Source organism: Aspergillus terreus, genomic scaffold (assembly GCF_000149615.1).
Source record: "Aspergillus terreus NIH2624 scaffold_1 genomic scaffold, whole genome shotgun sequence".
NCBI classification, from domain to species: domain Eukaryota; kingdom Fungi; phylum Ascomycota; class Eurotiomycetes; order Eurotiales; family Aspergillaceae; genus Aspergillus; species Aspergillus terreus.
The window spans coordinates 1,151,740-1,165,290 of NT_165972.1; the positions used below are offsets into that span (position 1 = coordinate 1,151,740).

Below are 13,551 nucleotides of genomic sequence, written 5' to 3' on the forward strand. Positions count from 1 at the left end.
CCCTTTAATTACGTCTGCGGTCTGCTCCCCTGTGGGTTCATCGCCGACTAAACGAGAGTCGGAGCGTCAAAGGATTGTGACATGGGAGGAGGCAGAGGAGGTGGCTTGAACACACCACCACCCCCGTCACCCCCCAGGGCTGTCCAATGGTAGGCGCTGCGTCTGTAACCCGCCGAGACTAGCAAACTTACGACTTCCCCCATATCTGATCTTGACTCTGAATGCCTCCGTCCTTTGTCTAATCTGCCCCGGCCGATTCAGATGGTGTGAGTCTAGTTAACCAATGGGCTCTACCTCTACCCGGCCTGGTTCCGAGGCTGTTGTCTCTGTCGCTGTGTATTCCGTATTCCGTACATCCTCCACGACCACCTCCATCACCCACCGTTGCTGGGTACCTATACTGAATTATCTTCGAGTACATCTCCTGACGGGGACAATATAATTTCGTTTCCGCTGTGATATCAGCATACCTCCATGCATGAAGATCCTGGCTAGCGCCACGTGCAAGTCTACCATCAACGGCTGCGAGGGACCGTGTCGATCTCCCATTGACCCGATCTGTTTCAAGATACCCCAACTGGGGCTGTTCAGGATAGTGGGACGCTGCTCCTGCAAACTTAGCAACCGCGGCATTAATCGTTTAGGCTGTTGCACTTCCGACGCTGCTCCATGACGCCGGACCCGCATTTCGACCGGTACAAGGGGGGCCTTCTTTTCTTTTTATGTTCTTTTTTTAATTTTTAATTTTTATTGTAATTCTTCCCCCCTTCTCCCAGGGTGGGCGCGCATTTCTTGCTACCAGGGTGGGAGGATACCGAATGGCTACGGTTCGTGGAGCGATGTCCTCCATTTTTCTCATTATGATTTTTATTTTTATTTTTTCACATTTAATACCACTTGTTATTTGTTTCTTCTGATTTTTTTTGTTTTCCCTTTAATTTATTCTTCTCATTTTCCTCCCATTAATTACATTGCAATCCCCTGTCTAACCCAGGTGCATTAATCGGCTTGTGATTATCACCTACCTACCATGGTGAATGCAAACACGTTTCTGTAACGGGCCGGCATGGGGAGCATAAAGTATATTATCCTCCTTCAGATTTAACTTGTCTGGTGTTGCCATTTATTGACATCACGCTTCTTTATCTCTCTCTCTCTCTCCCTCTCTCTTTCTCTCTGTCGCGAATTCGAAAGAACCCTCTATCCCATACATCTACCGAATACCTTCTACCTCGCATACACGCCTGGGCCTTCTATCTCCCAGAGATCATTTAGAAGATCAATCCCAATATCTTTGCCGTCCTGATCTCCGAAGCCGACATCAGCGTTCATGCGGCAAACCATGTGCAACTATTTCAAAAATTACTATATCTACAGCACCTGCCGGCAGCCCAGTGTCCACATCATCCGCACGTCGATAGACAACGGAGACGGGGCCAAAACCAATCGATGCGCCGAAAGTCCCCATGATCGGTTTATCGTGGTGGTAGGGACATGTCGTCTCTGTTGTTGAGGGCATGTCCCGGACATCTACCTCGGACTGGAAAACCTTCTTGCGGCCTGGACCGACAGTCGACTCCGGTCTGGGCATACCATCTTAAAGACGACAATCGTTACGAACTCGAAACGACCATCTGTTCTATTCCCGCGGGCCTTCTTGGATTGATCCATATGTTATATACACCTTGATGTTTGGAAGCCTGGGAGTTCTATTCCCTTCTTGAGTGTCTTATTATTGTCCTCACCTGTTAGCCCTGTCATTTATTATACTCCTGTACACGTTGGTTGTGTTGCGCATCATTCGATTATTTTTTTTCACTGGTCTATGGAAATTGAAAATAGAAACAGACCGGAAACTCTGGATTTTTGGATATCATGTACGCATGGCGTGGAATGGAGCCACCAGAAGAGCGGATTCCCCTAGACCAATTCCACCAACAGATGTCTGTTCTACGGAGTACATTGGATCTCCGAAACAAACAGATATGAGGGGAGAGCCCTACCGTCGCCGCCCCTCATCAACGCATCTGTTGCCTGTGCCCAAGGCTCTAGACTCGCGCATCGCACCACCACCTGGCTCTGCGCTATTGCCAGCAACATCATCATCACATGCCAATTGTGTCGACGTTCTGTCTGCGGACAACTCGCACGGAATGACTGGCAATGAAGCGCGTACGTCTGGAACCGGCAAATAACCGGGGTGGACCTCAAGGCCAGAAAGGCTACACAGAACGCCATGGCCCCTTTGGCGCGTTCGCTGGTAATTATGCTAAAGACCGTGGGTCACATCCTCCGAGAGGGCGTGCTATCGAACGTGAGCTCGATCCGCTTGACATTATCATGACCTCGAGGACCGTTGCCTGCCAAGCGGATATTGTCCTGCATCTACGGGGGCCCAGATGACGTCTGTGCTCCTACACCGCCGGCCGAAAAAGTGGCAGGGAACGATGATGCATCGTCGTGGTGGTGGTGGAGATGATTGGATCCGCGCCGAGTGCTTTTCCCTCCTCGCAGGTTGCATGGGGGCCGCACGGATATTATGTATTGACAAGCTTGAGGTCTGAGCAAGGGTTATCTGATCGGACCTCTTCTTTTTTTCATTCTTGGCCTTTTTAACCCCCTCTGGACGTACCGGAGAGCATTGAGATGCCAGTTATCCTGCATTCTTTGGATCACAAGCCTGTCGTCGGTGGTTTATTTGCTCATCTATCTTTTACAATGACTCATGCGATGGTCAAAGTCGCGTTCTGTCTGGGGCGACAGCAGATGCCGCGACAAGCCGTGGTTACACACCTCCGCTGGGGGATGCAGAAGCTGGAGATTCGACTGGACACTAGACAGGGATCTCGCACACGGGGAACACAGCGAACAAGGCCTAGGAAGTACCTACCTTACTAGCTAGTCCCTAATACTAATAGCTCACTCACTCACTCATACCTAGGTACACGGAGGAATCCACTTGCTTTAGGTGGAGATCCGTTTGGGATCGGATGACGGGCCACTCATTCCCCCGTGACAGACGAAAATAAATGAATAATCCATCCTCGTCTCCTTCCATCCCCTGCCGCTTGCCGTCAACACAAATCAATTACCGTCGGCTTTTGATGGCTTCTCCTCTGGCTCAGCCCACCTTCGGCCCGAATCTGCATTGCTGCAGCCTTGAGGTTGTCGAACTCGGTGGTCCACTCCACTACTATCTTAGCACCCTCGCTAGTATCGTTGACGTCCAGGCCACACCACAGAACGGGTCGTTCCATCCCAGAGAGCCGCGGTTTGCAGCTCACGATCCTAGAATAATTTGGCGTCCCCACCATTCGTCTCCGTCCTAATTGACCGATGGGTGGAGAACGGAGGAAATTGACGACCAGGGCCTCGACACGCGGCGTATCGCGGTCACTTTTCCCATAGGTTCTTGAAATCTGGATGCGACGAGAGCCGACGGTTTAGTCGTCGATCTTCGATCCCTGCATGGCTAGGCCATTTGATCATGGTTGATGAGCACTGCGAGCCCAATCATCCGGCTATTCAAACCCTTGGCCTTCAGGATCGATTTCCCCCTCCTTCTCCCCGTTGGTCTCGGCAGTATCGCCGGTGGGAGGTCGATCACGGGATAAACGATACTTCACGACTGGTCGTCTCTCGTTTGGGCCTCAATGGCACCAATTGGAGTGGGTGCCGCGGTGGGTGCCACTGACTCAGTAACAGACCGAGTTGACTCCGGAGTATGTATACTTATACGCTAGGATTATTACCAGATGGAGCAGCTCTCAGAACGATCACTCCGCCCCTGTCGCATGGCGTGACGCTGCCGATCCCCCCAGCGACTGTCTCTATGACACCATTGTGACTTCATGCGAAACGGTCATTAGATTGCCGGCTTCGCCAACAGAAGGATCCCGGGCTTGTCTTTCACCCCCCGGCTCATTCGTCTGTTATCTCGCAGCAAACCCTTGCCAACCAGGCTGATTAAACCTGCACGGTTAAACCCGCTCCGACTTCTGCCTTTTACCCTGGCGACTAGCCCCCGAATTATCCGTCGGGTAGAACCTGTACCGTACCCAGGACCAGGGACCAAGATGCATGCGCTGTAGTTTATTTTTCGCGCAGACGCCGCTCTGCTAGGCTAGTCATGTGCAGTCTAGACTCCGCAGGGGTGACATTCATCTAGATTGTGTGCAATCTATTTCGGTGGTTCATTTCTCGGCTGCTCAGCGCCAGATTGGATGAACGTGTCATTTCTGCGCCAGGAGTACCTTACAAGTCGAGACATCCATGCTTTACCCCTGGATTGGCGCCGTTATTGGCCACGGCATGTCTTTTTTGACATTATACACTCCCTAATTGGTCGTCTCCTGGTACAATCAAAATCCCTGGTGTAATCTGGACCAGGTGTCAAAGGCACAACCACGCTGATCTCGAGCAAATCGGTGCTCACGGGTGTGACATAGAGCCTCGTATGACGTCCCAGCCGGCGTCATCGCCGAAGATCTCTGCAACATGCCCCCCGTCAATATCCTACCCTCAGATCATCGACCACTCATACGAAGCCGACTTGGTGCACGGATCAGCATGACAGCCTGCCAAACACCTGTCTGCGCCATACCGTACCTAGCTCGCATCCTAGCCCGTACTAAGTACGAACTAGGGGCGCGATCCAGGATGGCACCTAGTCCCTAGGTAACCTAACTACATAGTACCGGATTAGGGCCGGGAACCACTACCCGGGGTGGCAGGGGAGGGGGGAAAGCTCGCCCGGCTGTCCCACATGCTAATCTCCGTTGCCCGTCATGCTTGCTAGGGTTGGAACCACGGCTCCGCGGGAGACTTATGTATGTGCCGGTGTGATGGCCGTGCTTATTGGGTTCTCGGGGGGTTGTGTTTGATGAGTTCGTCTGGAGCTATCGCTATTCTCCATCTTATGTCTCAGGGATCAAGGTCCAAACTCGGCGCCGGCCTTCTATCCGACCGTTGGATACAAGGTCAATTCGCAAAGAGCGTTTCGGAGGAATTGACAAAACGAACTGTGTGAAACCGAGCTACGCGGAGCTAACCCCTCTAGCTGGTAGCTCCGGCCCCGGAGAGCCTCTTTCACAAGCTTCCGCAACAGTCCCCAGGAACATCCGACACTCCGTAATTGTCACATAATACAGGCAGGACACTAGCATGACGAATCCTGACTATCGCGATGGTGAGAACCTTGTTGCTGAAGGATCGCTCGAACGGGCCACGACCGGGTCCGATGCCGGGCTTGTCTTCCAACCAGGACAGATCTGGAACACGTCAGATCGGGTCTACGGACGGAGCGATCCCGCGGGTCGATGCCAGATCGGGAAGTTCTGGCCCGGATTGATGCCGTGATCGATTTGTACGGAGTATACGGAGTACTGTAGTTTCATCATGGTGGTAAGATGTCGGCATTCCGGAATGGATGTGCCCTTTCCTAATGGAGCAGTCAATCGGGGAGATTGTTACAGAGAGTATACACGTGCTGATAGTGGTAGGCCACGGTCCACCAGACCTGTAGGCAGTATATGACTATTATCGTATGGGAAAGTATGTATATGGACGGTGACTGCATCAACTGCATGCAGTATGACTGGCTCTATCGGTGATACTGTGAGTGGTATAATGGCTCTATCCATAACATAGACTAGTATCACGGGCTACCATTACCTATACTAAATGTCAATCCCGTCTCAATGCTTCAATCGCCAAAGGTCGTCAATAAACCTCCCACAGTAGTCCAAATAAAGTACCTAGGTACCTTTGATGGCATCCACGTGCCGGGCACTGAATCGCCATCTCATTCGTCATTAAACCCGCAGTACCTGAACAAAGCAACCTACCTCCTACCTCACTGCTTTGTCTTCGGCTCCCGCACCATGCAATACAGCTAAACAAGGTCAGCATCGTCGCCATATAATCAACAGAACCAGAGTACGCACCATACACACGTCCTCTCCATCCCTGCACTCCATCTCGCGCCTCATCGCATACCCCATCTTCTCATAGATCTGCACGTTAGGCACATTCCTCGAGCTCTCCAGATAGCACTTGACGCCCTCGGCATCCGCCCGGTCCGACACAATCTCAAACAGCTTCCGCCCGATCCCGCGTCCCTGCGCATCAGGGCTGACCGCCACGATATTGCAGAAATAGTACCCGCGCGGATCATCCCAGATCGCGCCCTGCGCCTCCTGCTGACGCTCCTTCCAGATCCAATAGCGCCGCGCGTTGAGCCCGCCCCGGCCCCAGTGGCGGAGGTTATTCAGGCCCTGCCGGAACCACAGCGCCCAGCCCTGCGCCCAGCTGTACCAGCTCTCTGGCGCGCCGGCCGGATGCGGCGGCAGCCAGCATGACACGCCGAGTACCCGCGACGAAGTGCTGCTGCCTCCTGTGGAGGGGGGCGTCTCTTTGGCGACGTAGAATAGGGCGTTGTTGATGCCCCAGAGACAGCGCGCGGCTAGAGAGTCATGGTTTCGTTGTTTGTTGAACTGAGCGCTTTCCCCCGAACGCTAATCGGACGGCCCGATTGCGTCAGAATTGCGGACACATGTTAGCTTTCTTGTTTCTTACAAGATGGTAGGTTGCCGGTAGGGCTGACCACTTGGTTTGGTCTACGCGACGGTAAACTCACCTTGGAAGAGTCAAACACCCACTTGAAATACGGGTCGTCGGCAAAGGCTTGCTGGATGACCTCGATCGCGCCGGGGATATCAGCTTCTGTCAGAGGGACGACCTCGATCGCCATGACGATTGAATGAAAGTAGCTGGAGCTGGAGCTGGAGCTGGAGCTGATGTGGAATTTGAAGACAGACGTTACCACGACGAGCTGGTCTTTTTGAGAGCGGTGAGAGGCCGGTGTTTGATTTTGTGACTCTGAGGCCCTTCGATATGGTCAGGAAAGTGCGACGATTCAGTGCAGCGCAGACCGATTTTCTCATTCTCGTCGATATGATGGAGCCGAGCGGAGAAGTCACCTGCCGCGATTGGCCCTCTTAGGAAGGTCGATGCGGTCGCTATCATGCACGATAATTTGTGCCTGGCATGAAAGGCACCTAGGTACAGTGACTATTGTTGCATCCAGGACAGTATTATATGCAGTTCTATCTCTATCTCTATACATGCCACGCTATAACTTCTCCTTCGCCTGTAGTCGCAGCATACCGTCCTGGTAGCTGGTAGCCACCATCTTCCCATCCGGACTCCACAGCCAGCTCTCATGAATGACGCGGTTCTCCCCGGACCGCGGTGTCCAAGCTTCTTGAATAAACCACCGCTTCGCCGGTTCCCCCTCGCTCTGAGCGGCCGTCTTGTCCCAATCCACCATCCGTAGCGCATCGCCATGCTCATGGAAAACCACTGTAATGGACAAGCTCGCCATCGCAGCCCACCTCGTATGTCCCAGCGCGCGCGGAATCAGCAGCAGCGAGTTCTTATCGCTGGAATACATATGCGCGCACGCATACAGGTTGTCGTACTCGCCTGACTGGTCTCGGCGCCTCAGCTCGTCCCCACGCACGGACGGATCGCTGTCCGGCGACCCCTTGAGCGAGTACTGCGTCAGCTGCCGGTACTTGGTCGGGTTCTGTTTCATGTCCGCAGACAGATTGAACCCCTTCATGTCGACTTTCCGCACATCCAGCCCCGGGAACTCGCGCTCCGTAAAGTTCCCCTGCTGCACGGCGTCGATCCACCAGTCCACGTCCACGCTCGGGCTGCGCGGCTGGTCTTCCGGACGCGTCCCCGCGAGAACCGACTTGTAGCGTTCCTGCACCGGCGCCGGCTGGTGTCCGAACGACTGCTGCTGTTCGTCGCGCTTGAACGAACACAGCGCCGAAAAGCAGATCCGCCCGGCTTGCCGCACGTCGACGGCCCGCGTGCAGTATGCATTGCCGTCCCGCAGATGACGCACGGTGTAGATGTACGGCACGTCTAATCGTCCCGGCAGGATGAACGTGCCCGTCATGCCCTGTTGTCTGACTGTCAGTGTGCGCGCTTGACTCCACGGGGACGGAGACGTACATGAATGACGAATCCTTTGGGCACCGTCTTCGAGGCTGCATATGCCGTCTGAGCGTAGACATGCCCCCCGAACGCCCTCTCACCCTCCCCCGGCGGGAAAGGCTTCGCGAGAGACCTAAACCGCTCAATCTTCTCCGGCTCGTGTGGATTGGTAGAGTTGCTGGGACTGTCGAGTTGTTTGAGACTCATCAAGTCCGCAAACGAGAGCGCAGGGCGTAGCACCTCCCCATCGGCGCCGGGTTCTTTGTGTTTAGAAGACATGATGCGTTGTGACACTCTTGGCGCAGTGGTCTCCGTAGCGGCCTGGGGTGATTAGGGACTTCCGAGGGTAAGACCGCGTATGGTCGGATCTATTTCAAGGTTCTATGTCAGCCAGGAAAGGCTGAAGGAGTCGCAAGGCAGTAATGCCGTGATATATAAGTCTCATGCGAGATTCAGCGCGCGCTGGGGAATAAATAAGCGCAGGGGCATTCGTCCCCAGAACCTCGGCTGAACGAAAGGTGGAGTCCGTCCCCGTGGCCATGGGTTCCCCAGACATTCTCATAGTGTCATTTGAAAGTACCACAGGTCATCTACATAGAACATAGAGTGGCTTCCTGGTCGTAAGTTCGTGTCACAGAGCAATAACTCGGACAACCGTGTAATCTCAAAGCACGACTCCATATCCAAGGGAAGAAGCGAATCGGTCACGTGAATAGAGAACAAAGTGACAAATTGAACAGTATATTTCAAAGGCAACAAAAGGAGTATATATGCGCCTGCGATGCTGGTATGATAGTACAATGTCATCTCCGTCCCAGAATAACCACGATAATAATGATACACGAAACCCAGAACCCAGAAAGCACCCGACAACCCTCACTATCTCATTTGGCTTGCAACAACCAACGAAATTTCGTTAAATCGAATCGGAAATGCTGCGAGTGTTGTTCCACTCGACCTTTCCGTCCACATCCTTGATCTCCTCAAGCTTGTCGCCGAGCTTCACCACCGAGAACCGAATCATCCGAGGATCGAGGCCGAGGGTTCTCCGAACAGCGGTCTGCACAGCGCCGGACGCGTCGAAGCGCATGATAAAATGTTGACCTTCTGTGTATCTGGCCTGGTGTTTCGTCGTCGGCTTGGGCAGACGGAAGGTGCCCCAATTCGTATAACCGCGGACTACGCCGCCGGACCGGAGGACCTGAATGCCGGCATTACGGGCGATTCTGCGACAGTGTTAGACCATGCCTGGCGTGGGTTTTCTGACGGCAGATTGAAGCTGGTATGTCCTCGTCGTGACGTGTGTGGGTGGAACGATGCGGAAGGAGGGACAACATACTCTCGGACCTCATGGAGGCTGCCGGGACGGACCTATGGAGGCAAATAATTAGCAACAAACCCCAGGAGAAATGCATCGAACAAGGCAAGAAACAACATACGATGGCAATCAGCTCATACAACATCGCGCATCAACGGGTGTGTGGGGTTTGAGGGCGTCGGAGAAGAGGGTGACGGGATGAAGCGATGAGATTTTCCCGACGCAAGTTGAGGCTGCGGCCGACGGAGAGCCCCAGGCGCGCTTATCAGGCTTGGCACCCGCTATCAGCTCGGCAAGTCAATGGATCTCTCCGCGGACTGCGTCCTACTTCTTCCTCTCCTCCTCCATCTCTCTTCTCTTCCTCACTTGCTTCCCCGTTCCAATTCCCTTCCTCGTCTCTCTCCACTTCCAGTCATCATGTCCGCTGTCGCCCGGTCCGTCCGCCCCTTCGCCTCGCGCGTTCTCTCCCAGAAGCTCCCTATCGCCGCCGCGCGCAGGGTTTCGCCCGTGATGGGTTTCCCGCGGGGAACCATCAGGAGCTTCTCGCAGAGCCCATTCTGTACGGATGCCCTCATTTTTGTGTGCAGAGAGCCATTGGCCCTCTGGATTGTATAGAGAAAATACTAATTATCTACTTCCACGCTGCAGGGCAGGTTAAGAAGTACACCGAGTCTCACGAATGGATCGAGCTGGCCGAGAATGGCAAGACCGGTTAGTTCTCTGCCCCAGACACACCCCAACTGCTCCTGGAAAGGGAACCTCCATGTTGACGACGGATTCTACAGCCAAGATCGGTATCACCGAGTACGCCGCCCACTCGCTCGGTGACGTCGTGTACGTCGAGCTCCCCGCCGAGGACCTCGAGGTCGGTCCTGGTGAGCCCGTCGGCGCCGTGGAATCGGTCAAGTCCGCCTCGGACGTCCTGTCCCCCGTCTCTGGAAAGGTCGTCAAGGGCAACGCTGTCCTCGAGGACAACGCCAAGTTCATCAACCAGAGCCCCGAGGGCGACGCCTGGATCGCCGAGATCGAGGTCAGCGATTCTGCTGAGCTGGACGGCCTGATGGATGCCGAGGCCTACAAGGCCACCATTGACGAGGAGTAAATAGGAATGAAACGAGTTGGATGTTTTAGTTGTCAAAATTAAAGCGCTCGGGCCTGTCTTGGACCTACTACTTGGACTGTCTGATTTATGTTCCTGCTATGACGTGTTGCAATGCTAGACTTGCGTGAAGCCCTCGGTGGCTCGGCCTTTTATTCAACAGGAAGGACTGGTTGCAAATAATATATACTACTACTTTTGCAGATTATCTGCCGATTACTCTGGAGATGACGTATGAGCCGGGGAGTCTATCTACTCGGCAGTGTACAAGGAAACTCGAATCGTCTATCGTTCACATATACCGTACATCAAAGGTCATCATAACACACTACATCTATACAGGCGGGATGGACTCTCGACAGATAGGACACTGAAGTCTCAGTCGCATCCAGCTCTCCAGACAAGTGCTGTGAAAAATGTGTCGACAGGGAGTCACCATGTACATGCGCCGACTGAGAATGCTGGAAGCTCCATCGGCCACACTGCTACCTCCCGCAGCACCAGGCGCAGAGAGAACAGGTACCTCGATTTCCTGCATGCAGATCGCACAGTCAAACACCGCTTTCTTTCTCTGGTTCGGCCGTGACTTGTCTTCATCCTTTCCGTCAGTGGAAGCATCCCTCTCATCCGCCCTGAGGGCGCCGATCGGGAGCACGCCCCCGGACTCAAGATCCTCCCCGGACCCGGTGGTATCTCTCACGATCGGATGATAGTCGTAAGCGGGAGGCGCCCAACCACGAGGGATAAAGAACCGCGGACCCAAAATGTCCTGGCTTGCCAATACCCAAACCTGGATCCAAACCCAACCCGCGAACGCGAGAGCTGTCGTCATGTCCGGCCGGATGAACAACACGTTTCCGGGTACCGTCAGAAAGTAAATGAATGGGAACAAACGGAGGAAACTTTGCCCAACCACAAAGTCCCAACGAAGGGCCTTTCGACAATTTCGCATGACGTTCCGGTAAATCTGGGGCGTCCAGAACGACAAGTAAATAAACCCAAGGGTCCGGGCGTAGATTGCCCCCATCCGATTCGGCCACAGGAAGGACCAGATGGAGACAATAAGCATCACAAACAGGATAAAGTAGAATCGTGCATACATCGCCCCAACATCATTTCTGGTTTCCCCGGCCGTCGGCGTTGTGTTGCGAGGTGGTGTCGGCTCCATCTCCTCAGCAGGAGGGTCTTGATCAGGTGTCAATATGATTGGCGTGGCACCAGTGTCCCGCAATCGTGCTGCAGTAGCGGGTAAAGGAAGGGTCTCAGGGCGCGCTGTCGCAGGATTTGTCCGACGATCTTGTTCCCTTCGCTCAGGGGCTTGAACTGCCCAGATTTCCATCATGAACTTCATACCGATATAGCTGACGGAGAGGAACGTAAGGAATGACGCAGTGGCCATTATTAAGAAGGAAACAGCCGGGTAGAGTTCCAACAGAAGGAAGACCAGAACAAAAGCATCCCCAAAGGCCATGAGTGCAATTGTGTAGAAACTGATCCGGCTTCTGGTGGACGGCGTACAAGCTTCCTTGATCTGACGCAGAAGGAGCGCAATCTGTGCCACGAAGACCCCACAAACCAAGAATATTACGCGGGCAGAAAACTTGCCAAATTCCTCTAGTTTTGGGCCGACCAGGTGCAGACCTTCACTAGGCGGGTAGTCCGGCGTCCCCTTGGACTCGAGGATATATCCGCAGTCTGGAGAGAAAACGGTGGCCGACATAACCATAAGAGGCGGAGCAGGGATCGGGGCACCAATCGGATAACGGAGCTCTTGTTCGATCTGATCGATAACCTGCCTATCTGCGAGATAGTCATTTACTGCAACCGGGTGCTGCTGCAAGTAGACGATGTGTTCGCATTTTGGCGCAGGGAACTCCACCTGCTCCGTCCCGACCAGCGAGGACCAAGGAAACAGTGTGGGAGGCCGATTGCGTTTCTCAGACACGGTGTCTGAAAGGGATTTCACAAGAAGTTGATGCGCAAGATCGTGCGAGTCCCGGGTAAGCGTCAAATGTGGCAGCGAAAAGACCCCTCCGAACTTCTCGCTTGTGGTGCTCAATACGATCCCTCCAGATTCGGGGAAATGCACCCCATAGAGCGGAATGTACCAGGTGTTCCCCCAGAGATCACCAGATTCCACCGCCAGAGTCGCGCGCATCTCCCGGACATGACCAGACCGTAGCCGCAGCTCCTCCCCGCCACCTTCACGTAGGTCGAGATAGAAGGTTCCCTCGTTACCAGTAATGTTCTGGCTGAACTCACGCGTGAAGTACTCATTTTCCAGCATGATAGCGGTGGTATTTAACGGTGGGATCTCTTTGTCGATTCGCCGGCGTACCCAGTCGCCCCGCAGCTTGCCTGTTGCATTGCGATACACAGGGAGGAGCAGTTGCGATAGGTTGAGGGCGGGGGATGCCTCTGGATCTCCGAGAGCGGGTGGAGGTACTAATCCAACGCCAGTTATAGCTGAGTGCAGCTGATAACGGACCCTCTCGTGCACATCCGAAAGAAGACTCCACGCATAGCTATCGTTCTTCCTGGTACCCGGGAATGGAAGCCACCGGTCCGCTCCGGGGTCGAAATCGCCATACTTGGACTCATTTAGCATGCGAAGGGCATTCCGCTCTCGAGCAAGCTCACGCTGGTGTTCCTGATCCTGAACAATCAACGGGGCATGCGATTGCGAACTGAGAAGAAGATAGAAAACGAGCAGGAGGAAAAAGAAGGAACCGCGCTGATCCATGGATGCCGGGGGATGCTAGGCATCGGAGATATGGGGTACCCTCCTCAAAGCAAGCCGCCTAGGTTGCGTGTCGCATCGCCAGTCCAGGATAGGACAGACGAAGCGGACATTAAAAAGGAAGACAGACTAAAGAAATAGTGACGAATTATACGCAGTATAATGTGGAGAAGATGAAAGGTCTAGAAAGAGAGGAAGACGATGAGGGGGAAGAGGCCGGAGAGACGGCGGAATCGATGATGCGACGAGTGAGTCGAGGCCTGAGGCTGCCGCGCTTCTCCCCGCCGCCTCCTTTCCGCGCTTCGTCTGCCGCATCCTCCCTCGTCCATCCTCCCTCCCATCTTCCGGGAGACAAAGTTTACTCTTTGCCCGGAGACTGGTTAGTGT

General features: G+C 54.0%; 3 protein-coding genes across 3 annotated transcripts; 1 reads left to right on the top strand and 2 right to left on the bottom strand.

Moving 5' to 3' along the window:
- Nucleotides 1-5,854: 5,854 nt before the first annotated feature.
- On the bottom strand, nucleotides 5,855-8,286 carry ATEG_00404 (acyl-CoA thioesterase; the record flags this gene model as incomplete). Its single annotated transcript, XM_001210490.1, has 6 exons — nucleotides 5,855-5,893; nucleotides 5,955-6,515; nucleotides 6,638-6,879; nucleotides 6,933-6,980; nucleotides 7,168-7,972; nucleotides 8,026-8,286. The coding sequence occupies 6 exons, from the start codon at nucleotides 8,284-8,286 to the stop codon at nucleotides 5,855-5,857; spliced, it is 1,956 nt and encodes a 651-aa protein (XP_001210490.1).
- A 1,456-nt stretch (nucleotides 8,287-9,742) lies between these two features.
- ATEG_00405 (glycine decarboxylase subunit H) lies at nucleotides 9,743-10,427 on the top strand (the record flags this gene model as incomplete). Its single annotated transcript, XM_001210491.1, has 3 exons — nucleotides 9,743-9,884; nucleotides 9,974-10,036; nucleotides 10,111-10,427. 3 exons carry the CDS (start codon nucleotides 9,743-9,745, stop codon nucleotides 10,425-10,427), a joined length of 522 nt encoding a protein of 173 aa, XP_001210491.1.
- A 331-nt stretch (nucleotides 10,428-10,758) lies between these two features.
- Nucleotides 10,759-13,167, bottom strand: dscA (ubiquitin-protein ligase dscA; the record flags this gene model as incomplete). Its single annotated transcript, XM_001210492.1, has 1 exon — nucleotides 10,759-13,167. The coding sequence occupies one exon, from the start codon at nucleotides 13,165-13,167 to the stop codon at nucleotides 10,759-10,761; it is 2,409 nt and encodes an 802-aa protein (XP_001210492.1).
- Between the last annotated feature and the right edge of the window lie 384 nt (nucleotides 13,168-13,551).